The sequence below is a fragment of the Rhineura floridana genome, chromosome 1 (assembly GCF_030035675.1).
Source record: "Rhineura floridana isolate rRhiFlo1 chromosome 1, rRhiFlo1.hap2, whole genome shotgun sequence".
NCBI lineage: Eukaryota > Metazoa > Chordata > Lepidosauria > Squamata > Rhineuridae > Rhineura > Rhineura floridana.
Genome location: NC_084480.1, coordinates 14,792,544 through 14,820,259, shown reverse-complemented (window position 1 = coordinate 14,820,259; position 27,716 = coordinate 14,792,544). Strand labels below are relative to the sequence as shown.

Sequence of the window (27,716 nt, the reverse complement as noted above, 5' to 3'; positions counted from 1 at the left end):
TGGAACTCTCCCAGGCCACACCCCTCACTGGACTGTTTCTCTCTTCAGGTGTTTTTGCCTGGCTGGAATGTGTGTTCAAGCTCTGACAGTGCCTCTTGTCTGTTTGGATGGAGGATAGAGGAGGGTATGTGCGTGTCTATAGAAATACAGCCTACTGTAGAAAGGTAACGTATTTGTTGCTCCACCCATTTTTGCTCTAGCCCCTCCCACCACTGACATGGCCCTTGGAAAGTTGCCCAGAAGGGAAAGTGGCCCTTGGGTCAAAAAAGGTTCCTGTCTCCTGCTTCAAACCGTATCTTGGGATGAATCTAGTTTCTCTGGCTTCCTCTTTCTTTTGCAACAGCCAGGCAATGTAGATCTCTGTGTTTAGATCGGATGGGTTTGCTACTTCTCCCTGACCTCACAGTGTCTCCTGAAAGGTATCACATCCTTCTGTTTGATGTGTTGTTGGGAACAGTTGCTAAGGAAAGAAGGGTTCTATTGCAATCTGAGTGATGCCCTCTCTAATAATATACTTTGCTATGCATACTTCAGAAGCAGACACCTCTCAGTTATAAAGAGCATGAACATTTCAACAGAGGAATACTTTAACTTATGTTACATGCCCAGAGCTGGCAGGCAAGCCAATTAACCTCCCTCCCCGCCCACAAACACACACTCTGGCCAATGTAACGGCTGGTATTTATAACAATGGACCTCAGAAGCCTCTCAGGGGAAGTATCTTTCAACTTCCATAATCAAAGGTCTCTCTCTCTCTTTCTTTCTCTCTCTCTTTTAAAGGCAAGCAAGCCATGAAATGTTGTTAGGGATGACTTGTATGTATAAATGTGCTAAATCCAGTGGTTAATTTCCAAAATGAGGGATGCTGGGAATCAATTTTGATGTTTTATTTTATTTTTATGTATTTCTTAAGAACGGGTGGAGAACCCTTTTCAGCTTGAGGGCCACATTTCCTTCTTTGCAACCTTCCAGAGGCCAGATGCTAGTGATGGGCAAAAACAGAGGCAAAAATAGGTGGAACAATGAATATGTTACCTCTGTACAGAAAGCCAGTTTCTACACTTGTACACCCCTCTCTGTCCTCCATCCAAACAAGGAAGAGTCATGATCAGAGTTCAAGGGCACATTTCAGTCAGGCAAAACACTCAAGGTGAATGTGAAGCCAGGGTGGGGAGAGGTATGGCCTGCAGAAAGAGGCTGTGGGCAAGTCCAGAGGGCCAGTTAGACAGGCTTGGAGGGCCGTATTTGACCTCTGGGCCTGAGGCTCCCCACCCCTGCTTAAGAATATAAGAAGAGCAGTCAACTGACTGTTGCCCAAAAGCCCACAAGCAGGGCAGGAAGGCAATAAGAAGGAAGCTGCTTGCTCCCCAGTGTCTCATATTCAGAGATATAGTACCATTGAACATGGAGGTTTCATATAACTGTCATGGTAAATAGCCACTGACAGACTTGTATTCCTTAAATGTACCTAATCCCCTCTTGAAGTTGTGTCACTATATCTTGTGGCAGTAAATTCCGTAAGTTGATTTATGTGTTGGGTGAAGATGAACTTCTTTGTTTTATCTTGAATCTACTGTCAGTCAGTAATAGATCTTGCTCTTCACTCAGGAAGGCGTGCATATGAGGTTTTTTCCCATTTCATCTTTACAACAACCCTGTCAGGCAGGCTAGGATGACTGGCCCAAAGATCAGCTACAGTGCAATCCATTTTTACACCATCTCGGTCCAATCCCGCTTTCTGTATGATATGTTCTGCGTATAGATAAAAGAAATAGGGTGATAAAATACACCCGTCTCACACCCTTTCCGAATGGGAACCATTCGGTTTCTCCATATTCTGTCCTTACAGTAGCTTCTTGCCCAGAATATAGGTTGCACATCAGGACAGTCAAATTCTGTGGCACCCCCATTTCTTTTAAAGCATTCCACAGTTTTGCATGATCTACACAATCAAAGGCTTTGCTGTAATCTATAAAGCACAGGGTGATTTTCTTCTGAAATTCCTTGGTCCATTCCATTATCCAATGTATGTTTGCAATATGATCTCTGGTGCCTCTTCCCTTTCTAAATCCAGCTTGGACATCTGGCAATTCTTGCTCCATATATGGTAGGAACCTTTGTTGTAGAATCTTGAACATTACTTCTTCATAGAGTTCCTCCGTGAATGAATCTGTCATCCTTGCATCTCTTTTATATTCTTCAGTGTATTGCTTCCATCTTCCTTTTATTTCATCTCAGTCAGTCACTGTGTTCCCCTGGTGATTATTCAACATCCCTACTCTTGGTGTAAATTTCCCTTTGATTCCTCTAATCTTTTGGAATAGGGCTGTTCTACCTTTTATATTAACCTCTTCTGTTTCTATAAATAACTATTATAATAGTGCTCTTTGTCCCTACGTACTAGTCGCTGTTTTATTGCGTTTAGTATTGTAACTGTGTTTTTATCTCTCTTTGCTTTTGCTTTCCTTCTCTCTTTAACCATTTTAAGAGGTTTGTTAGTGATCCATTGTGGTCTTTGTCTCTTTTTAACTAGAGGTATTGTCTTTTTGCATTCTTCCCCGATAATGTCTCTGACTTCAGTCTGTAGTTCTTCTGGTTCTCTTCAACTAAGTTTACACCTCAAATCTGTTCCTTATTTGATCTTTATATTCTTCTGGGATGTTATTTAAATTGTATTTTGGCATTACGATTGCTTTGTTCTTCTTCTTTAGCTTTACTCTGATTTTCGATATTATCAGTTCATGATCTGTACTGCAGTCTTCTCCTGGTCTTGTTTTCGCAGAAAGTATGGAACTTCTGTGTCTGGGCTCACTGTTCTTCAACATTTTCATTAATGACTTGGATGAGAAGGTGCAGGGAATACTTATCAAATTTGCAGATGATACAAAATTGAGAGGGATAGCTAATACCTTGGAAGACAGAAACAAAATTCAAAGGGATCTTGATAGGCTGGAGCATTGGGCTGAAAACAACAGAATGGAATTTAACAGTAATAAGTGCAAAATTCTACACCTAGGAAAAAGGAACCAAATGCACAGTTATAAGATGGGGGATACTTGGCTCAGCAATACGGGATTGTTGTTGATCACAAGCTGAATGTGAGCAAACAGTGCAATGTGGCTGCAAAAAAGGCAAATGCTATTTTAGGCTGTATTAACAGAAGTATAGTTTCTAAATCGCGTGAAGTATTGGTTCCCCTCTGTTCGGCACTGGTTAGGTCTCATCTTGAGTACTGCATCCAGTTCTGGACACCACATTTTAAAGAAAGATGCAGACAAACTGGAACAAGTTCAGAGGAGGGTAACGAGGATGATCAGGGGACTCTATGGGAGAGACTGAAAGAACTGGGCATGCTTAGCCTTGAGAAGAGAAGACTGAGGGGAGATATCATAGCACTGTTCAAGTACTTCAAAGGTTGTCACACAGAGGAGGGCCAGGATCTCTTCTTGATCATCCCAGAGTGCAGGACACGGAATAATGGGCTCAAGTTACAGGAAGCCAGATTTCAACTGGACATCGGGAAAAACTTCCTAACTGTTAGAGCAGTATGACAATGGAACCAATTACCTAGAGAGGTGGTGAGCTCTCCAACACTGTAGGCATTCAACAGGCAGCTGGACAGCCATCTCTCAGGTATGCTTTAATTTTGAGTCCTTCATTGAGCACGGGGTTGGACCCGATGGCCTTATAGGTCCCTTCCAACTCCATGATTCTCCATCTTCTGCTACCAATTATATAATCAATTTGATTCTTATATTGACCATTTCGTGATGGTCATGTGTACAGTCATCTTTTTGGTTGCTCAAAAAATGTGTTTGCAAGAAACAAATTATTGGCTTCACAGAATTCAATAAGTCATTCTCCTGCTTCATTTCTATCTCCTAAGCCCCATTTCTCCACAATTTCTAGTTCTCCTCTCTTCCCTACGTTTGCATTCCAGTCCCCCATGATTATCAGAACATCTTGTTTTGGTGCACGATCCTGTACGTACTTCTGCGTAAAATCTCTCCAATTCCTCGTCTTCTGTGTTTGCCATTGGAGCATATACAAAGATGATGGTTATGTTAATAGGTTTCCCGTTTAATCTCATTGATATAACTCGCTCAGACCTTGCGTTATAGCTCCTAATTGCTTTTGCTACATCACTTCTCACTATTAAAGCAACTCTGTTTCTTCTTAATTTCTCGTTTCCTGCATAAAAATAGTTACCTGACTGAAAATGTCCCCACTTCCATCCATTTTAAGTCACTCACACAAAGTATTGTAGTGTTCATGTGTTCCATTTATTCCTTGACAGTTTCTAACTTTCCCTGGTTCATGCTTCTCACATTCCATGTTCCTATTGTGTGTGTTGTAAAACTCCAGACTCTCCTTTCGCATCTGTGCGCATCAGCCTCCGGGCTTCCTTTCGGCTTTGACCCAGTTGCGTCATTAGTCACAGCGCTACTCGTACTTGTACACTGTTCTTCCCCAGTGGCTCATTGAGTGCCTTCTGATCTGGGGGTCTCATCTTCCAGCACTATCTCGTGTTGCATTTTGGATACTCTGTTCATGGGGTTTTCATGGCAAGAGGTATTCAGAGGTGGTTTACCATTGCCTTCCTCTGAGTCTGGATGCATCTTAGTCTGGTGTCTCAGTTTTGACCATTCTGCCTTGATGACTCTGCCTTTCTCTGAGTCTGGAAGCATCTTAGTCTGCTGTACTGGCTCAGGGTTATCTAGACCAGGGGTGGGAAACCTCAGATCTGGGGGCCAAATGTGGCCCTCCATCCCTCTCCACAGGCCACAACCCTCACCATTCCTGCGTCACACCCTCCTTGAGTATTTTTTGCCTGGCTGCAATGTTTCCTTGAGATCCAGCTTGTTGAAGTGGTTAGAGTGTCGGATTAGGACCTGGGTGACCAGGGTTCAAATCTCTACTCAGCCATGAAGCTCACTGGGTGACCTTGGGCCAGTCACTGCCTTTCAGCCTAACCTACCTCACAGGGTTGTTGTGGGGATTAAACAAGGAGGAGAACCATGTACGCTGCCTTGAGCTCCTTGGAAGAAAGGTGGGATATCAATGCAATAAATAAATAAATAAACTCTGATTATAACCCTTGGTTGCCTGGATGGATGATAGACAGTATGTGTAGAAACTAGATTACCACTCAAAATAAACTACACATTAATTGTTCCATCCCTGTTTGCCTCTGGCCTCACCTACCTCTGGCATGTGGCCCCCAGAAGGCCGCCCAGAAGGGAATGCAGACTTTGGGCTGAAAAAGTTTTCTCCACCTCTAATCTAGTCTAAATCTAACAATCTAAATGTGGCACCACCCTGCTGCTCTCAGACTTGTCCGGAAGCCTTATTCCTTCATCCCAGGAACAATTTCTTAAGTGAAGAGGGGAGGGCATTCTGCACGTGTTCAGAGGCACTCAGTTCTTTCCTATTCTGTCAACCTGGTAAAGGTCTGCATGAACATTGAAAAGAGACTTTGTGACTAAAACTTAATGGAACCTGAGCATAATTCCAGAATGAGCTACCTTTAGCAGGGGCCGCCAAACTGTTGTCCATGAGCTTCATGTAGGTGGTCCATGGCGTGTCTGTGGATTTGTGGCTGAAGACCGGAGATGGCATGTCCGTCGCATTAAATAGTCATATTGATTTTTCATTGTATTTCAATTGCTTTTATTCCTTATGTTGTATTTTATTGCATTACAGTTGAATTCTATGCAATATAATAAAATACAATATATAAGAAATAAAAAGAGCAATAAAAATGCTATTAAAATTCATACTGCACCTAGCGCTATATATATACATACCCCCTTGCTAGCATTTCCTTTAGCTACACTTCTGCCTAGCCACTGCCCTTTCTTCCCTTTCCCAGCCTTCCTTCTGTTTCATTTGCTTATTTGTGTCTTTGCATTAGTAAGTATTGTGTACATTGTTATAAAGCTGAAAAAAGAAATTGAATAAAAAGTATGCTCACCATATGCTCAGAGGCACCAAATTCTTCCAAGCTACACAGCAAGTGGAATGGACTGTGAAAGACCAACCCCAAATTGTGTTTGCATTTTTACAAATGTCTAGGGCAGTACAACATCTCGGAGAGGAGGTCAGGTCTCCTGCTCCCCTGGTGCATTCACTATAGCTGCCCAATTTCCCTGCTTTTTACAGTGACAGAAATATCTGTTGGCTATAGGTACATTCTTAAACTACAAGGTTTTTTTTGCATATTAGTGAATCCTGAATTCAGCCTCTATCCCTTAATCCCTAGGGTGTGAACTTAACCTTTGCTGCCCTGAATTCCACAGAGTTTTTGCAGGATGCTTCCTCTCTGTCAAGACCAGTTTACTGGGAAATTTGTTGTTGTTGTTATTGCTGCTGTTATTACTATTATTACTAAATTTATTACCCACCCTTCACCAGCAAATCCCAGGGCTGGTTACAACAGTTCAGAATTTAATATTAAATTGGCAACAGGTCATATTGATGACAGCACTCCAATTTCATATTCCATCTGGAAACGCTAGTGAATGAGGCCCTCCCTCAAAATCAAAATACTACATTCTTAATTACATATCTATTAAGATTTCTCTGCCACCTTGTCTCGAGGTGTTAGCTAGGGCATGATCTCCTCTCAGCTTCACAACAACCTTGCCAGGTAGGTTTGGCTGAGAGAAATAGTGACTTGTCCAGCACTGCCTCTCCTGAGCAGCAATTTGAATCTCAACATACTGCTCTACTCAGCTCTCGCCCTGCAAATACGGTGGAAGGTAGACAATGCTGAGCCATGAATCTTGTTTTCTACACCAGCCCTATAACAACTGATACCAACATTTGTCAGTATGCTATTGTGCCTTGATCCTCAGCACGAACAGAACATCTTCACTGTATATTTGAAAGAGCTTTCAGAAACTAGCTTATCTATCATGGTTTCCTCCAAAGAATCATGTGAATTGTAGTTCTGGAAGCCTGCTGAGAATTTTGTAATACACAAATCCAGCTTTTACATAGAGCGACAATCCCGAGTTTTATGGCTGGGAACCAGGTCAGTTAAAAGGTATTTTACACTGGTTTAAATTTGTAGTGTGGACACACCCTATGTACGTAGCAAGAGAACATCCTCGCTTTCCTTAGATGGGAAGAAAAGGCATTTCAGGTCATAAGATCTGAACAATGTATGATCTGGCAAGTTGATCCCCTCCCAATTGCCCCTCATGCCACAATTAAGACTTGGGGGAAAAAATTATATTGGCTACAATATAAGGCTTCTTTTAAGCATAACTTCAGCGGGGAGAGGGACGGGACCCCTTTGGGCACATGTGCGCCCATGCACACAGCATGTACACTGCATTGGCAACCCATGGCCTAAAGGGTTTAGGTCTGCTCATCTATAAACTGCATCACCACCAACTAAGTTCAACTGGAGAGGCCTGATTCTGGTGTAGGGCTTATGCTGCAGTGCCTCCACAGATGCAATATTTGCCTTGCAATGTCTATGGGCCAGGATCTCTCCTTGATCATTTCAGAAAGCAGGGCATGGAATAATGGGCTCAAGTTACAGGAAGCCAAATTTCAACTGAACATCAGGAAAAACGTCCTGTTAGAGTGGTACGACAATAGAACCAATTACACTTGTGCATGCCTACCATCAATCAAGATGGCAGCGGAGGCATCAGCCCCTTAGGGAAGCCTCGGCCACCATCTAAGTTGATGGCAGGCATGCGCCCACAGCGTGAGCAGCATTTACTTCAAGGAAAAGGTAGGTGGGGCGTGCAGGTGAGTGTCTCAGGCCTGCACAGTAGAAGGGGGGTGGTGCCTGGGAGCTCCCTCTCTGCAATCCGCGGCAGGGTCAGGAGCCAGTGCTGCACGGATCGTGGAAGGGAGCGCTACCCACCCACCCTAAGGAAGGGCCCTTCAGGGGCCCCCAGCCAGGGCCTGACCTGGCAGCCCTCTGGTGCCGGCCCTGGTGGATTCACATAAAACAGCAGCAATACAGTCTTAGCCTTGAAGCTTGACAAGCTACATGTTAATGCTGTTGCAAAGAGGGGCAACACTATCCTGTGGCTCTTACAAGCATTCTGAGAATTCCACCTTTCATTACGAAAATGTTAAGTCCCTATACCTCATGGTTGCAGAGGCAAATTGACAAGGTCGGGAGTCAACATTTCTGTCATGTCTTCATTACATAAAACTGACATGTACTGTTCTCACAACATTTTGTTTTTGTTAATCATTTTGAACTCTGAAAATGGCAAAAGGCTTAACTCAGGCACAGTGAAAACTTTGCAGCTTCCATGCAATCGTGTTGCAGTGATTGTTCCTAGGAGCTGCACATTCACTGGATTCACAAGATGTCAGCCTGACACAGACAGCTTAGGGGTTGGATCTATCCCCAACAGGTAGGTTTGAGGGCATCTCAGCACTCTGTAAGTGCCAAGGCCCTACATCCTATCCCAATTACCATGCCGGCCCATGGGACCTGGCAAAAGAAGAATAGAATCACAGTTGGAAGGGACCTCAAAGGCTATCTTGTACAACCCTAGACCCCTTGGCAACTACAGCAATCTATTGCAAGTTTTAGACTGTAGATGTGCTGGGCTGTGCATTGCATGCGTTGCTCCACTGCTCAAAGATTTTTTGATGCAACCCGTTTCCAACAGTTTTGTCGGAGGTCACATTGAGAAGAAGGTGGGGCAATGACCCCACCCCCAAAGTGACTTACCAGAAATCCTGACCTATTACTGCTACTGTTGCCACTTTTCACGCCCTTGTGCTGACAACTGGGGGGATGACAAGAGTATTAGCTGTAGCAATGGGGCGTAACTGGCAGGGCACTTGGTGGTGGTGGGATTTTCATCACCACCACCAAGACCCCAAGATTTAACTTGGCCCAGGGGCCTCAGTTGTTGAAGTCTACTAGGATTTAATTAGTCCAAAGGAATTTTTGCAGGCACAGAACAGAAGGGAACAAGTTAGCGCACAGTCAGTACCAGAAGAGATTCCAGTCTACTTAGTCCAGCAATAAAGAGAGACACAAATATACACCAAGCCAGGAGAGGAAGAATCTGTACCACGTCCCTTTGCAGCCACCAGATCGGAAGGTTGGACACAATGTCTGAATCATGTTGTTTTAGCCAACTGTCTCTTCCATCGTGCTACTACAGCCATCTGTTGTAGTAACGCAGTAAACACACACACGAGAGAGAGAGAGAGAGAGAGAGAGAGAGAGAGAGAGAGAGAGAGAGACTAACTCAAGAGCTCATCCGATGTGCAAGAAACTGCAGCTCCTTTCTTCCCAATGGTGCTAACAGATTGTTAGGGAGTGGGTACGTTTCTGGTTCTTCAACAGTCTTTACATTTGCAAAAAGAGTTTTGCTTTCACAGTACTAGGTCAGTGAGGAGGCAGGCACATGAGGAGGAGGAGGAGGAGGAGGAGTGTGACTGGAGAGGCTTAATGTCAATGCACACAGGCAAGACTAAGAAAGAAGCAGACTACTGGGCTGCATTGAGCTATCACAGGATCAGGTAGCAGGTGATGAGGAAGGCCTGGCCCCTAACCCTGGGGAACCACTGCCTGTCAGAGTAGACCAGCCTTCCCTAACATGGTGCGCTTCAGATGCTCTGGACTATGAATCCCATTAGCCATGTGGGGCTAGGGCTGCCAGGAGATGCAGCCCAAAATAATCTAGAGAGGTGTCCAAAAAATGTTCCCCACAGACCACCTGAAAATTGCTCAGTATCTTGGTGGACCACTTAATGATTCTTCTGCCTGTTGCAGCACCTCCAATGCACTGTGTTAAATGCTGCATGATTTTTAATTGTATTTTTACAGGCACACTGTGGACCATCTGAATGAAGCTCACGGACCACAGTTTGGGAACCATTGCGCTAGATGGACAATGCCCCGACCTGTTATAAAACAGCTTCATATGTTCCTGTTTCTTCTTGAGGAGGATGAGGATGACTAATTAAATTTATATCCAGTCCTTGCTCTGAAGGGAGCCCAGGATGGCAAACAAATGCTAAAGCACTAAAACCGTATTTAAAACAACTTAAAAACAATCCCAATACACATGCAGCCTGGGACAAGGTCTTTACTTAAAAGGGTTGTTGGAAGAGGAAGGTCTTCAGTAGGCACCAAAAAGACCACGGAGACGGCACATGTCTAACATTTAAGGGAATTCTAAAGGACAGGTGCCACCACACTAAAGGCCTGATTCCTATATTGTATGGAACTGACCTCCTGCTATGATGGTATTGGCAGTAGGCCCTCACCTGCAGAGTGCAGGAACTGACTGGGTATATAAAGGGTGAGATGATTATGCACAATTCCACTTCCCTTTTCCCTCTTTTTGTACCCCTCTCCCAAATTTGCTTCTACTACATTACTATCTCTGCTCTTTAGTGCCAGGAAAGGCCATCCACAGTTCTTTTCAGCCAAGGGAAGCATCAGCACATTGGCCTGTCAACCACATGCATGTTCACTGCCTTTCCGAGCTGCGCAGGAGAGAATAGGAGGAGAGAGAATGCAGGCAGCTGCTCTTCTGCTGAAATACTGACACAGTGATCTTTCTGGCTGCAGAAGGAGGGCTGCGACGGCAATGTGATGTAGGCAGCGCACATGATTGAGAAATATGGCAAGGAGGATTATCACAAATAAAGCATTTACGATGATTGTGAAAAAGAAACAGGACAAGGAGGTACAGCTGCAACCCACAGTTCAGTAGGCAGCCAATACCTTGCTGGAGGCAAGAGACTAACTGCCCCACTTTGGCAGTGGTGCGAGAAGAAGGTGTGAAGCCCCTTGCTTGCTGGATTTGACCAAGAGTCCATTTGGTCCAGAGTTCTGTTTCCTAAAGCAACTAGCAAAATGACTGAAGGTGCACAGGCAAGGTCTGAAGGTGATGGCTGACCCTAACTGTTTGCACACAGCACCTGGAAATTAGAGGTACACTGCCTAATTGGGGAAGGGCTGCAGCTCAGTGGAAGAGCATCTGCTTTGCATGCAGAAGGTCCCAGGTCCAGTCTCTGGCATTTCCAGGCAGAGCTGGGGATGTCCCTGTCTGAAACCCCGGATAGCTGCAGCCAGTCAGTGTTAACAATACTAGGCTAGATGGACCAATGATTCTACTCAGTATAAGGCAGCTTCCATAGTCCCTCTGTACATGGAGGTTCCCTAAGAGATCTGCTTATTCCTGAAATTCATTTCATACAGAGGGGTGGATCGTTTGTCCTTTCACTGTACACCTCACCTTTCGTCAGGTACTTTGCAACCATCAATGAGTGTGCCAAGGAAGCCACTAGGTGATGTCAGATACAACAGCTAAATCCTGGGGGTTAACGCTGCTAGTGCGTTGAAGCAAGGAGGGTCACATGTGCTGATAAACCAGCCACCTGTAACAATCAATAATACCCTGTGAGGCACAGTTTCTACATGGGCTTGTTGAGTGTGGTCACCCATGACTAGACTATACTTAAAACAATGACAATAAAACATGCAACACTGGTGGGATGTGTGTGTGTACATTTGCTGGCCAAACCCATTTTTAACTAGCGCTCTTTGCTTCAAAAGAGCTTGGAAGATCTCTCCATGCAGAAGGTATATACTGCCATCAGCAGATTCATAGCATCCAGATATACACTTATATGCAAGCCATGTCATAGGTATAGTTATGTGCAGCACATTGTCCCATTATCTTTGAGTGACAGTAGGGAATCAGTCCTTATGCTCAGTTCCTCCTGCAGGGGTGTCAAATGCAGGATCCCTTTGCTGATGCTATTTGCATCCATCAGGGGAGCCTTGTTTTTAAGGCTATACAGACAGTTAACATTACTATTGATCTGCCCTCTTAGTCAAGCTCTAAAAATTGAAGATTCCATTTCACTCTAATATTCCCAAGTTTCTATGGCCCTTGAGCATCAAATCACAAACTGGAACCTGGGGAGGGGACATGAAGATAAGGGAAGGGAAATGCAGATAAGGGGTGGGTCTCTGCAGATAGGGGCTGGCTCAGTTCTCAGGGGCTCTCATGTACTATGGGACAGAGTAAATGGGCTTCAATTCAGATAAAATGGGGCAAAACCTGCCCTTTGCCCAACAGAAAGAGTGCGCAAATATATAGCCATCATCACAGGAACGTCTCTGCAACTGATCCCTTTGGGAGTGCAAACTGAGTAAAGCAGCAATCCTATACCCACTTACCTAGGAGTAAAAGCTCAATTAAACTAAATGGGGCTTACTTCTGCGTAGACATGCATATGACTGCCCTGCATGTTGTGCTTTTGGTGCCAAACTGACCCGTGGAAAGTCTTCCCCCACATACTGCATAGATGGCCTTTTGAAAGAAGGCTAAAAGATCCACTGACCACACACATTAGGCACAAAATTACAAACCTGCACTCAAATATGTGGCTGGTTGTCTTAAATCAGGGTTGGAGAATCTGTGGCCCTCCAAATGTTGCTGGACTCCAGCTCTCATCAGCCCCAGCCAGCACAGTCAACGGTCAGAGGTAATATTATTATTATTATTATTATTATTATTATTAGTCCAGCAACACCTGGAGGGCCAGAGGCTTCCCATCCGTGTTTTAATTCCACATGTGAAATGTATTCCTCCTGAATTCTCTGCATTTCTTCCTGCCATCACCTTGCAGGCCCTTCTGTCCATAGGCCCTGTGTGAGATTTAACCCCATCCTCCTCCTGCCTTTTGTAGCCATCAGATTCACACACATTTATGCAAATTCTACACAAACCATCTTCAAAAGCAACCAGCCTGCTGGGCCCTTCATGCTCTGGTAGGGATTCCAGGGTATAAAACTTGCCTATTCTGCCCTGGCTTCCAGAAGACCATGGAGCAGCCTACCAGCTCAAAACAAACCCACAAACAACACCTCAAACTACAGAACCTATAATATAGATCCACCTGGTCTTACACTGAGATGAACTGTGCCTTCAAGAAATCAAGCACTTGCTAAAGTGGGCATTTAAAATAGAACGGGAGATAGGCAGTTTCTATAAAATTATACCAGTCCATTGTAACCATGAAACACTCTTGTAAACAAATACACAAATAACACCCCAGCTTCTCCTCCCTCTCTCCCTCCCCATTTATACTTTCATTTTTCTAAAATTAATTGGGTGAGAATGGAACGTGGGAGAGAGCTCAAGCATGGTCAGAACTTACGGACTTCTCTCTCTGTAAGCGATGACATGCCAGTAGTAGTGGTAGTGGTAGTGGTAGTAGCAGCAGCAGCAGCAGCTGTGACTTATCTGGTTACCTGTAGCATATTGAGAAGGAGGCTCCGGAACTTGGTGCCTTCCACCATGAAGAGCGCCATCTTGTCGCAGAGCTTGGCAGCCGTAGAGGCAAAGCTGCGGTCCGTCACAGCCTTCTGGTAAATGGTTCTGACAATCTCCCCGAGCATCTCCTCGGAGTTGGTGGAGTTCTGGGCCTCCTCCATGAAGTTAGTGAGCTTAGAGTCCACCCCGCTGCTGTTGTTCCGCATACTGTTGAGAATTTCAATTAATTTGTCCATTTTGTTCTTTTGGGGGTTGGTGGACTCCACTGCCACTTCGTCCTGATCCGTGAAAAGGGAAAGACAAGGCATCTGTTATGCAAGGGAAACATGGAGGGGGAAGAAAAAGAAGAAAAGGAAAAGACAGATCAGCACGTTGCACCAAGCAGCAGAGACAGTTTGGAAGCATGGAACAACGCCTATACTACAAAAGTATTAATCAAGCATGCTGTAAAAACTTGCAAGAAGGAGTTCATAACTTTTAATTGGTGCTTGGACATGCAATCCCTCTCTAGCAAGCAATCTTCAGGCAGATTTCCATAGCACCTGAGGACATGTCTGCAGTAGTGGTTCCCAAACCCTTTCCTCTATGGACCACTTAGAAATTGCTGAGACTCTTGGCAGATCACTTAACGATTTTTCTGCCTACTGTAACCATTGTAATGCACTGTGCTAGAAACTGTATGATTTCTCATTGCATTTTATTGCTTCTTTGATTTCTTACATTGTAGTACAATTTGCCACCTCTAGGATGCACACCTTAACGTGGTGAGAGGGTATGAGAGTGTCGAAGAAACGGAGAGCAATGCACTGAAAAACTATATAAAAGAGATGCAAGGATGATATATTCATTCACAGAGGAACTGTATGATGAAGAACCAGAAATTTTAGAATGTGAGGTGAAAGCTGCATTTAAAATACTTGGAAGAAACAAATCACCAGGAACAGATGACCAACAGAGTTGCTAGAAGTTACTGAGACTGAATCTGTCCAAATTTTGACAAAAATTTGTCAACAAATATGGAAAACTAAACAATGGCCCACAGACTGGAAACGTTCAGTATATAGAATCATAGAATAGTAGAGTTGGAAGGGGCCTATAAGAACATCAAGTCCAACCCCCTGCGCAATGCAGGAATCCAAATCAAAACATTCCCAACAGATGGCTGTCCAACTGCCTCTTGAATGCCTCCAGTGTCCGAGAGCCCACTACCTCTCTAGGTAATTGGTTCCATTGTTGTATGGCTCTAAAAGTTAGAAAGTTTTTCCTGATGTCCAGTCGAAATCTGGCTTCCTGCAACTTGAGCCCATTATTCAGTGTCCTGCACCCTGGGACGATCAAGAAGAGATCATGGCCCTTCTCTGTGTGACAACCTTCCATGTTCTTGAAGATTGCTATCATATCTCCCCTCAGTCTTCTATTCTCCAGGCTAAACATGCCCAGTTCTTTCAGTCTCTCCGCATAGGGCTTGGTTTCCAGTCCCCTGATCATCCTTGTTGCCCTCCTCTGAACCTGTTCCAGTTTGTCTGCATCCTCCTTGAAGTGTGGAGACCAGAACTGGACATAGTACTCAAGATGAGATCTAACCAGTGCTGAATAGAGGGGAACTAATACTTCACGCGATTTGGAAACTATACTTCTGTTAATGCAGCCTAAAATAGCATTTGCCTTTTTTGCAGCCACATCGCACTGTTGGCTCATATTCAGCTTGTGATCAAAATTCCAAGATCCTTCTCACTTGTCGTATTACTGAGCCAAGTATAACACATCTTATAACTGTGCATTTGGTTTCTTTTTCTTAGGTGTAAAACTTTGCATTTATCCCTGTTATATTTCATTCTGTTGTTTTCAGCCCAATGCTCCAGCCTATCAGGGTCCCTTTGAATATATCCCAACTCCCAAGAAAGGGGATCCCAGGGAATGCAGTAATTATCGAACTATTGCCTTAATATCCCTTGCAAGTAAAGTAATGTTCAAGATTCTACAACAAAGGCTCTTACCATATATGGAGTGAGAAATGCCAGATGTCCAAGCTGGATTTAGAAAAGGAAGAGATCATATCGCAAACTTATGTTGAATAATAGAACGGAGCAAGGAATTTCAGAAGAAAATCACCTTGTGCTTTATAGATTACAGCAAAGTTTTTGACTGTGTAGATCATGAAAAACTATGGAATGCTTTAAAAGAAATGGGGGTGCCACAGAATCTGATTGTCCTGATATGTAACCTATACTCTGGACAAGAGGCTACTGTAAGGATAGAATATGAAGAAACCGATTGGTTCCCCATCGGAAAGGGTGTGAGACAGGGGTATATTTTATCACCCTATTTGTTTAATCTATACACAGAACATATCACACGGAAAGCGGGATTGGACCAAGATGAAGGAGGTGTAAAATTGGAGGGATAAATATCAATAATTTAAGATATGCAGACAATACCATACTACTAGCAGAAACCAGTAATGATTTGAAACTGATGAAAGTTAAAGAGGAAAGCACAAAAAAGCAGGATTACACCTGGACGTCAAGAAGACTAAAGTAATGACAACAGAAGATTTATGTAACTTTACAGTTGACAATGAGGACATTGAACTTGTCAAGGATCATCAATACCTTGGCACAGTCATTAACCAAAATGGAGACAATAGTCAAGAAATCAGAAGAAGGCTAGGACTGGGGAGGGCAGCTATGAGAGAACTAGAAAAGGTCCTCAAATGCAAAGGTGTATCACTGAATACTAAAGTCAGGATCATTCAGACGATGGTATTCCCGATCTCTACGTATGGATGTGAAAGTTGGACAGTGAAAAAAGTGGAAAAAAGAAAAATCAACTCATTTGAAATGTGGTGATGGAGGAGTGTTTTGGACCACAAAAAGGCAAATAATTGGGTGTTAGAACAAATTAAACCAGAACTATCACTAGAAGCTAAAATGATGAAACTGAGGTTATCATACTTTGGAAACATCATGATTCACTAGAAAAGACAATACAGTAGGGCGCCACTCATACGGCGGGTTAGGTTCCAGACCCCCGCCGAAAAGCGAAAATCACCAAAAAGTGGAACATAGCCTGTCCAGAAAGAGAGTGAGTGAGTGAAGCCTGCTGCTGCGCTGGCGCGATCAGCTGGAGCACTCTATCAGCTGTAGCGCATGATCAGCTGTAGCATGGGGAGCTTCAGGGGCCAAGTGCTGTCAGCTGTAGCGCGGTGGCTGGAGCTCCCCACACTCCAGCTGATGGCGTGCTCCAGCTGAACACACTGGTGCAGCAGGAGGCTTTGATCAGCTGTAGCGCAGGGAGCTCCAGCCGCCACATTCCAGCTTATAGCGCTTGGCCCCTGAAGCTCCCTGCGCTACAGCTGATAGCGCTACAGCTGATCGAGCCGCTGTTCCCGGGGGCAGAGGATGGGGCTCGCGTCGTATTAGCAGAATGCCGAAAAGCAGGGTGCCGAAAAGCAGGGCCCTACTGTAATGCTGGGAAAAACAGAAGGGAGTAGAAAAAGAGGAAGGCCAAACAAAAGATGGATTGATTTCATAAAGGAAGCCACAGACCTGAACTTACAAGATCTGAACAGAGTTGTTTTTAACAGATGCTATTGGAGGTCGTTGATTCATAGGGTCGCCGTAAGTCGTAATCGACTTCAAGGCACATAACAACAACAAATAACAATTTGCATTCCATAAAATTCAAACTGAAATACAATATAAGAAATAAAAGGAGTAATACAAATACAGTTAAAAATAAAAATGGATATTTAATACACTGCACTTGCCATTGACAGCCACTGCTCCTGCTGCTCTTAACAGACACACCATGGACCACGTGAGTGAAGCTCATGGACCACTAGTGGTCCACAGACCACAGTTTGGAAACTCCTAGTCACCTGTAACAATCATAGTTCCATTGGGGCAAGGCCATAGATCAGTGGCAGAACATCTGCTTTGCATGCAGAGGGTCCCAGGTTCACCTCCAGGTATGGCTGGGAGACAACCCTATCTGAAATCCTGGAATACTGCTGCCAATTGGTGTAGACAATACTGACCTAGATGGACCAATGGTCTGACTCTATATAAGGAAGCTTCCTACATTCCTATGCTCACTAAACAAAGATCTCCGAACAGAGAACTGGCTGCCCATCTGCTACCAGGCAGTTCAAGGTTCTAGGTTTGGTGTACAAAGCCCTATACAGCTTGGGACCAGGATACCTGAAAGACTGTCTTACCCCTTATATACCCAGTCGATCACTGATCACCCTTGAGGTGAGGGCCTCCTGCAGATACCATCTTATCAGGAGGTCCGTTCTGCACAACATAGGAAACGGACCTTTAGTGTGGTGGCACCTACCCTGTGCATAGTTTAATTGTATTTTAATTGTATGTTTTTCTATGTTTTTAACTACATGTAGTTCTATTTGTAAGCCGCCCTGAGTTCCAGTTTGGAAAAAGGGTGGGGTAAAAATAAAGTTTCAATTCAATTCAATTATTGGACTATAGCTCCCATCAGCCCCAGCCAGGATGGCGAATGGTCAGGGATGATGCGAGTTGGAGCCCAGCAATATCTGGAGGACACCACATTGGCTACCCCTGCTTTAGGGTAAAGTGGACCAATAAATATATGTGGCTAGCTATAACTGGTTTATCAAGCTTGCAGAGTAGATGCCTGTGGTATTATTTGTAAACAACAGGATAAGATACATGGAGGTGATTATGCTGTATTTGGGTCAAAAACAGCAACTGCAGCATTAGTGCTTACAGGCAAATCAACCAACAGCATAGCATGACACAGGGGTAAAACATGGCATTACAGAACATTGCCCTGGACCTGTAAAGGCAGAAGACAAACTACAAATAGTGACACCTAGTGACAGCAGCCTTCCTATTACAAAAGAGAGGTCAGAGGGCAAAAGGGAACTCCCCAGCAGTGACTTTTTCCAACAACAACAAACAAACAAACAAACAAACAAATAAATAATCTTGTTTGTAGCCTGCTCTTCTGCTAAAATGTATCTAGATGGCATGGCATACAACACAACCTTCTCCAAGCTCCATAGGTCCTGAACTATGAACATAAAGTACATAAAACGGAAAAAACCAACCCAGCAGCAACACTAAAAAAGAAACATCTCAGCTTTGCCAAGACAAAAAAAAATAAAATATTGCCCATGACAATCATAGACCTGTGTGAAATACAGCTTAGTGCGGTAAAAAAACCCCAAACCCCACATGATGAAAGTAATACGTAACACGAAATCTGATTCTCCCAACAAGTAAGATATACCAAAATGGACGTCCCAAAGTGTGGCTTGGAGCCATAACGTTCAGAGATGTCTTTGCTGCAGGCTGCTTCATGTAATTCAGGGACAGTGCATCACATACCTTGTGGTTAGTGGTGTCTCACTTCTGATCTACACTTTTCTACCTCCCCATCACTTCCTGCTTCCTTTCTGTAGGCCTGACCCAGACACCCCTGGGGTACAGTGAGAAGCCATCAACCATATGGAAGGGCTCCCAAGCGATGGGTTCTCCCCCACACCAGCATCATGTTACTCTGGCACAGCAGCCCCCACACCACCACTATAAAACATAAAGGGCCCCATTGTCTGTAGGTTATGCTAAGGTAAGAAAGCTAGGGAAGGGCCTGGATGTGATTTACTTGTCTGCTATACTCCTAGGTTGTTGTTTTTAATCTTCTCTATGACCCTATACTGGATAACTATACCCTTCTCGTAGCCCTCTGGTAGGCGCAGAGCATTTCTGCACTGGGCTTTGGAGAAGTCAAAAGCAGTACAAGTCTCTCCACCAGGCTGCTACCCTTTTTTCACAAGGCATAACACTCTTTCCCTTTTGGGAAAAGCTGGTAAGAGCAGAAGAGATCTCTCTAGTGTTTCTAGGCCTCACAACTGCAGAGTAAAACTTGCTAGCCGAGCCAGTTTTAAAAGGGATCAGGAATCAGTGATGGTCTTGCTGAGAGTTCCAGAGATCAGAAGGGATTTTGCCCTGTCCTTTCACCAAACACTTCGTCCCTTTCCTGTGAAAATTGCTGAGCACAAGCGTATACTTACAAAATGATATTAGTTTGCTCAAGGAGCATATGGAAAGGGAGTTACCTTATCTTTTAGTCTCCTGCGTAGTCTGTCTTTGGAAGACTGAAGCAAGTTAATTTTGGGCCTCTCACTTATCCGTTCATGGAGGCTGTCTTTCTGTTTGCTTTCTGGGTCCTGAATGTACTGTGAGGACTGCCTGTCCATGGCTTCGCTGCTACGATGCATCTCGAGGGGGACATGCACTGTGCAGACAGAGGCATCCTCAATTTTCAGGTTTTCAGTCTCTTTGGCATTTCTGTGCATCTCTTTGTCATTGGGCGAGTGTTTCTGGTTATGGTGCCATCGCCGGTTTTGGCTGTAGCCGTGGTGGCCAGGCCGCCCTGAGGAGTGTGGTGCTTGGCCTCCCTGGGAGGGTTTCTGGTGTTCCCTGTTATGTTTGGCGGTGCCTTGCTGATGCTCCGTGTGTTGCTGTGACTTGTTTCCCCCGGAAGCCCTTTGTCTCCTGCAAAGACAAGCAGAGGATTCAACAGTTTTGTCTTTTCACACCTGCACCTGTGTTGAGAACCGCCAAGCACTTCAGTGGTACAACTTTTTCGATGGTAGAATTCAAAGGACTTGTTGCCTCTCAGACACTAATTACAGCATTCACTAATAGTTTCAGCCTATCATACGTTAAAATCGGTATATGGGTTTATTTATTTAATGACTTGCATACCGCAATTTCACAAATATATCAAAGCGGTTTACAACAATTATATACACACACAACAAAAACTACGTAAAAAATTAAAATTACAGATCTCCAGTTAACAATTACAGAGAATGTTTTTTTTAATTGCCTGGCGGCATAGAAAAGTTTTCAGCAAAAGTTTAATAGAAGAAGGCGGCCTGGTGAATTTCTATTGGCAGAGCATTCTGCAAGACAGGGACAATTCCACTAAAGGTTTGGCTTCATGTTGATGTCAAATGAGCCTCACCAACCCAGTGACATACAGATTATCTCAGTGATCCAGGGAACAATGCACTGGTGATGATACAACTTAGGCGGGTGGAAGAAGGGAGTTTGAAATTGTTTTATGTGTTGTACCTTATTTTTGTTAAGTCACTTTGAGACTTTTCATTATATAAAGCAACTGGCAAATGAAATAAATGCATAAAAATAAGTGAGAGAAGCTAGGAGGGTGGTGTCAGGGCATTTTCGGTGGGGGAGTTCTATCTATGGAAATCTGTTCCCAGGATTGACATATTAAAAAGCCACTTGAAAATGTTCATGTTTATTGAGGCATTTGGTCTGCGATTCATTTTATACTGGGGGCTCTCCGCTTTTACATATTTATGTATTTGTTGTTATTATTATTTGCCACTTTTTCCAGAAAGGTGAACTCAAAGCGACATACAAAGCAAAATTATATATGGATATGGACTGCCTTCAAGCTGATTCCAACTTATGGCGACCCTATGAATAGGGTTTTCATGGTAAGCAGTATTCAGAGGGGGTTTACCATTGCCTTCCTCTGAGGCTGAGAGGCAGTGACTGGCCCAAGATCACTCTGAGCTTCATGACTATGTGGGGATTCGAACCCTGGTCTCCCAGGTCGTAGTCCAACACCTTAACCACTATTTTAGTGTAATGTAATGATTTTATGGTTATGTTTATTCTAGAAGGCTGTTTTTAATGATTTACTATGTGAAGTTTGCCTGTGCTCTGGATGAGAGGATGAGTGGGATGCAAAGACCTCTATTAAACAACCAACAAAGTGGCTGCTCCGTCAGCAGCAGTGAACCAGGGTATTGCAGCAACATGTTTAATGGTAATGTGGTGGCAGCTAAATTTAGTTATTTATTTATGAATTGCTTCCCATAAAACATCCTGAAGCGATGTAGCAATAAAACATATAAAAACAATTTCAAGTCCAATGCACATACAGACTGGGCTAAAAATCTCCACAAATGGCTTGTTGGAAAAAAGTAGGGCTTATAGGTGCTGAAAAGGTCATAGAGATAGGGCCTGTCTGAAATGCAATGATATGTGCAGTGGTGCTTGCATAATAATATAGGAAGCTTCCTTATACTGAGTCAGACCGTTGGTCCATCTACCAAAGTATGGCTTACAGGAGGGGTGGGGAATCTTAGGCCTTGGAGCTGAATGAGGTCTCCCAGGCCTCTCTGTCTGACCCCTGGGATTCCTCCCTGCCACGCCCCCCTCTCGCTCTCCTTTGTACCCTCCTTAAATGCTTTTGCCTGGCTGGAACGCGTCCTTGGATTCAAGATAAGAAGTTACATCCTTTCCTCCGTCCACTTTTGTGTCTGGCCCTGCCCACCACTGGCACATTGCTCGAGGGAATATTGCATTTGGGCTGAGAAAATTCCCCCACCCCTCCTCTACACTAACCAGCAGCTGCTCTCCACTGCTTTAAAAAAAGAGTATCTCTCAGCCCTATCTGGAGATGCTGGGGATTGAACCTGGGGCCTTTGGCATGCAGAGCAAGTGCTCTGCTATTGAGCTACAGTCTGTCCCTTCCTGCAAAAGCTTGGAGTCACAGCCCACCCCTCAAGCCTTTTGTTGTCTCCTAAAAAAATCAAGTACATGATCCAGTTTTGCCATATCCTATGAATGAAGCAGGTATCAGTCCTGCGTGGCCATAAACACAATTGCTACCTCCAAGCACTACAAGTCACTTTTAAAACTGGAACAGCCCTTGGGATCATTGTTGTGACAAAGATTGCATCTCTTACTTTTCTTTTAATTTGCAGTAAATCTACAAGCCAGTTAAAAACAAATTGTCCTCCTGTGATCCTTAGCTTTAGGGCTGTGATCCAAGCCCACTTACTTAGAGGCAAGTGCCACTGAGATCAAGGGAAAGGGCTTCCAACAACATTTGCCTGGGTTGGGGCCCTAAGAGATTTCAGCTGAAGGAAGGGGCTCACTGAGGATACAGTAAATTAGGGTAATTGAGCTATTCCTCCTCTAGGATGCACACCTTAAAGTGGTGAGGGGGTTTGAAAGCGTCAAAGAAGCGGAGAGCAATGCTGTCAGGAGACTAGACCAAGCAGCTAGATTCCTAGCAGGGGCACCCAAGGAGGAATGGTCAAAGCTGAGACACCAGACTAAGATGCATCCAAACTCAGAGGAAGTCAATGGTAAACCACCTCTGAATACCTCTTGCCATGAAAACCCTATGAAGAGTATCCAAAATTCAACACAAGACAGTGCTGGAAAATGAGACCCTCAGGTCAGATGGCGCTCAGCGAGCTACTGGGGAAGAACAACGGACAAGTACGAGTAGCGCTGTGACTAATGACGCCACTAGGTCAAAGCTGAATGGAAGTCCAGAGGCTGATGCGCACAGATACGAAAGGAGAGTCCAGAGTTGCACAACATACACAATAGGAACATGGAAAGTGAAAAGCATGAACCAGGGAAAGTTAGAAATTGTCAAGTAAGAAATGGAGCACATCAGCATTACAATACTTGGCGTGAGTGAGTTAAAATGGATGGGAATGAGACATTTTCAATCAGGCAACTACAAAATATTTTATGCAGGAAATGAGAAATTAAGAAGAAATGGGGTTGCTTTACTAGTGAGAAGTGATGTAGCAAAAGCAATTAGGAGGTATAACGCAAGGTCTGAGCGAGTGATATCAATGAGATTTAATGGGAAACTATTTATTTATTGTACTTATTTATTTATTGTACTTATTTATTTATTGTACTTATATACCACCCCATAGCCGAAGCTCTCTGGGCGGTTTACAGTCTAAAAACATTAAAACAAATATACACATTTAAAAACACATCTTTAAAAAACAATTTAAAACACAATTTAAAAATTTAAAACAATTTAAAACACATGCTAAAATGCTTGGGAGAATTAACATAACCATCATCCAAGTCTATGCTCCAACGGCAAACGCAGAAGAAGAGGAATTGGAGAGATTTTATGCAGAAGTACAGGAAGAAATTGATCACACACCAAAACAAGATGTGCTGATAATCATGGGGAACTGGAATGCAAAAGTAGGGAACAGAGAAGAACTAGGTATTGTGGGAAAATGGGGCTTAGGAGACAGAAATGAAGCAGGAGAAAGACTGATTGAATTCTGTGAAGCCAATAATTTGTTTCTTGCAAACACAGTTTTACTCTTCCATGCCTAGGATCTTCTTCCTGTCCTACTCCCTAAGATAAAAGCATCTCAAAGCTAGCCAGAGTGGTTACAAGCAGCCCTGCCAATGGCAGCCAAAGAACCCTTGCCTCTCATTTATGCAACATCAAACAGCTTAGTCAATAACTGATTAAGCCTGCATCATCATCAACACCATCACGAAACCCCCACGCACATTATCAGTGGTTCTTAAGCTTTTTTGGGTCACAGACCCCTATATGAGTCTGATGAGAGCTACGGACCCCCTTCCTCAGAAAAAATAAACACATACACACAAAGAAGTGCATATTTTATTGCACTGGAAATTGATTTTTCTGCATCTGGTTCACATACCCCTCAAAACCCATCCATGGACTCCTTAGGTGTCCATGGACCAGACGTTAAGAACCCTGTATTATACTATAGATTTTTGTTGCTGATGGATGATATTCCTCTGAATGCAGGGAGCTGCCCTATCTAAGGTCAGAGCACTGTTGCATCAAACCCAGTACTGTCTGCTCTGACTGGCAGTGGCTGTGCAGGGTCTTATGCAGAGGTCTTCTCCATCACTGTTGCCTGACTCTTAATTGGACAGGCTGTGAATGAACCTGTAACCTTCTGCATGCGAAGCATGTAGCTTCTACCACTGAGTATAATCACTAAACTTTTATTGTACCTCTCCCCACGTTTAACAGGTGGGAAAAATGTGATTCTGGTAGGTTGGTTGACTTGCTGAATATTTGTTATACGACTTGAAGGCATATAACAACAGGAATACCATTTGAATTTACTTACAATGTTTTGATATGATACTGATTATGAAAAAGTCCTTTATTATTTCTGAATATAATAACAGTAATAATAAACTTTAATTTATAGGCCGCCTATCTAGCCAATGGCCACTCTAGGCGGCGTACAATAAAACATAATAAAATACAATAACAATATAGCCAGTACAGTACAGTAAGAATTACAGTATTTAGTAGATTGTTCGTATTACATTCTTGTATTATATCTTTTTAAATATTTACCATATATTATTCACATGATTGAAAAATGGAAACTATTATGCGATGTGTAATAAAATGGGGGGGGGGTCTTTTTGGATTACAGCCCTGTGCTCTAACCACCAGGCTGACCTGCTCTTAGTTTGACTGTTTCTGTTATCTCACACTGAATGATTATGTGCCATGACCCATGCTCATGGATCTTCTAGATTAGCAAACAGATCTGATGTGGGTACTTCCTACCCATGACACACCATACTACTATCTATTTTGCATCACATAAATCTGATATTTTCCCTCTTGTCCCTTGCAAAAAGGAAACTAAACAGGGGGAAATTCCTGGCAGCAAACGCAGCCCAAAAGGGTGTCTTGCATCCTCTGGCTGAACTTGAGACACCATAGATTTCCAAAAGGGCAAATTGCCATCAGTTATAAGCCATAAGATTTAAAAAAACTTTTTTTTGAAAGGAAATTGAAGGCCTGTTTTCATTCAAAGGAGACAGGATTTAATGAACCGCCTTCTCTTCCATTGCTTCAGTTTCGGGTTATCTGTTTCGACTTGCATTAGATTAGAGCTGTGAGCAAACAGCCTCTCAAAATTCTCCACCCTATTTGAGAGCAGAGAAATTTGGGGGCCCTTGCCACTGAATTTCTCTAAGGAGAGGAGGAAATCTTTAACAGCTTCTTGGAGTGACGTCTCACCATTAGCAGTGGCAGTAGCACAGCTTCTTTTTTCTTCTCCCTATGGCAGTGGTGGCTGGTGCCCATTGGTACTGGCAGGGCTGGTTGTAAGTAAGAAGGCAGACAGGTGGAACTGAGTACAGACTGAGCTTGGTGGGACAGTGCCCCTTTCACCCAAATCAACCAGCCTCTAATGCCCTAAGGTGGTTTTATTTTTTGGGGGGGGGTATTTCCTACCATTGTATGTTGAAGCAGTACTAACTGAGCTGGCAGCCTGACCACCATATTTGCATCCTCCACAATGACCCAGACCTAGCATCATTCCAGGGTATTTGTGGAAGGAGGTGGGGATTGTGGTTGCCACACACATTTTTTAATGGTGTCAAGTAGGCTTTTTTCAGAAAAAAAGAAATTTCTCAGAAATTTCCTTGAAAAATGTCGAGAAATTTCAGCTCATCTCTGATCAGAACATTTTTCAAAGCTTCAGTGCTTTTTTCAGCTCTCACATCCTTTTACAAGGGGCAATCCCACTTAAAATCCAATTAAACATTTTTCACCTGCAGCTAATGAGCTGATCACACAAATATGTTTATTAGTGTTTTCTGCACTAGATTGTTACACTGGCATTCCATAGATATGTACTGGAAATAGGACACATTCCAGCCGTACACCATGTAGGGCAAAGCTTGTCACCCTTGTCGTTCTAACTCTTGAGACAACTGCTGGCCTAATGATTCTGAAAGTCAGCATTTCCCAATGCCTAAATGGGTTATCATGATGCAGAAATTTCTGAAGGAAAGCGCAATGCCAACAGGAACCAGAGCTGTAGGCAGCCAGGAGAGATCCTAATGTCTTCAGATCCTTATAAAATACCTGAAAGAACATCTTACCCCTTTATATACCCAGTCGATCACTGGGCTCTGCAGGTGAGGGACTCCTGCAGATACCATCTTATCAGGAGATCCATTCCACACAACATAGGAAACAGACCTTTAGTGTGGCAGCACCTACCCTGTGGAACTCTCTCCCCTTAAATATTAGACAGGGACGATCTCTGTTACCTTTTAGGTGCCTATTGAAGACCTTCCTCTTTCAACAAGACTTTAAAAGAGGAAGGTCTTCAGTAGATGCCTGCGTCTGTGTTGGAATTGCTTTTAAAGCTGTTTTTGAGATTTTTTAAAAAATTTAAAAATATTTTTAATATGTTTTTAAAGATGTTTTGTTGTAATATGTTTTTAAAGATGTTTGTCTTAATATGTTTTTAAGTCTTTTATTTTTAAGATGTTTTAGAGTGCTTTTAGTGTTTTTGTTTGCCGCCCTGGGCTCCTTCTAGGAGGAAGAGTGGGATACAAATTAAATTAAATTAATAAATAAATCCAGGGGACTCATCTCTCAGTGTTTACTAGCAAAGTGCCCATCACTGTGACAGGCAGGGAGTGTGCAGGAGGACTTGCATATTCCATGGGCCTGGATGGTGTAGTAACACACTGCACCCTCCTGCCCCTCACAGGATCATCACTAAGAGACAGGTTACCCACTGGGGAAGGCTGTTGCTCAGTAGTAGGGCAATTGCTTTGCATGCAGAGAGTCCCAGGTTCAGTTCCCAGCATCTCCCATGGGAGAGACTCCTCTCTGAAATGTTGGGAGAGTTGTTGCTAGTAACTGTCGATAGTACTAAGCTAGATAGACCAATGGTCTGACTCAGTATAATGCAGTTTCCTCGAAGGCAGGTTCTGCCCTTGTTGGAACAGTGCCCTCTAGTGCATTGCTTCATTCCATGTAGAAGATAAAGGTAACTGGGGACATTTGATTGCAATTCATTTACAGAGAAAAAATTATTTATGAGAAGTTTGTTTATTCATCTGAAGTAGTACAGGTTGCTTTTCTGTTCTAACAGGACCTTAACTGCTGTCAAGCCAGTTGCTTGAGAGAAGAGCTGTTATGGCAGGAGCAGCCCAGATCCTCTGGCCAGGAACACCACTATCTGCTGCGCTCCAGGTTTAGCGGGTGGTGCTGGTGTTCTAGTGACAGACTGGTTGTTGCTCCACTTCTAAGGCCAAGGCAGCTGGCCTTCAGAACCTGAGTAGATCTCAGGCATGGGATGAGGGAGTCTGTTCTTTCGCTCAAGGGTAGAAGATCTATATGTGGGAGCAGGGGCATTGTTAAGGGAAGGGCCATTGTTCAGTGGTAAGCACCTGCTTTGCACGAAGAAGGTCCCAGGCTCACTCCCTGGCATCTCCAGGTAAGGCCAGGACTGTCCCCATGTCTGATACACTGCAGAGCTGCTGCCAGTCAGTGTAGACTTAACTAGATGGACCAGTGGTCTCACTGAGTACAAGGCAGCCTTGTATTCAGTTCATCACCAAATCAAGTTGCTTCTCCCTCTACAATATTACACAAATATGACTATTTCTCCATGTACCCTTAGGAAAATCTTCAGTCTCTCCCTTGACTACTGTAGTCCTCTTCTCTCTGGTTTTCCATTGTCTCACAGTGTTCTACTCATGCAAAGCTAGCACACTGCTGCCAAAAATCACTCCGCCCTGTGAAGTA

General features: G+C 43.7%; 1 protein-coding gene across 6 annotated transcripts in view; it reads right to left on the bottom strand.

Annotated features, from left to right (window-relative positions):
* CTIF (cap binding complex dependent translation initiation factor) overlaps positions 1 to 27,716 on the bottom strand; it is a 234,979-nt gene that overhangs the window by 60,817 nt on the left and 146,446 nt on the right. For 4 of the 6 annotated variants that reach the window (XM_061614213.1, XM_061614252.1, XM_061614222.1 and 1 more), the window contains 2 exons: positions 19,396 to 19,834; positions 13,271 to 13,600 (listed from right to left, as the gene is read on the bottom strand). In XM_061614213.1, the coding sequence (XP_061470197.1) occupies positions 13,271 to 13,600; positions 19,396 to 19,834 (769 nt within the window). The remainder of the gene's footprint in view (positions 1 to 13,270; positions 13,601 to 19,395; positions 19,835 to 27,716) is intronic. The other 2 variants (XM_061614243.1, XM_061614261.1) reach the window with 1 other exon arrangement.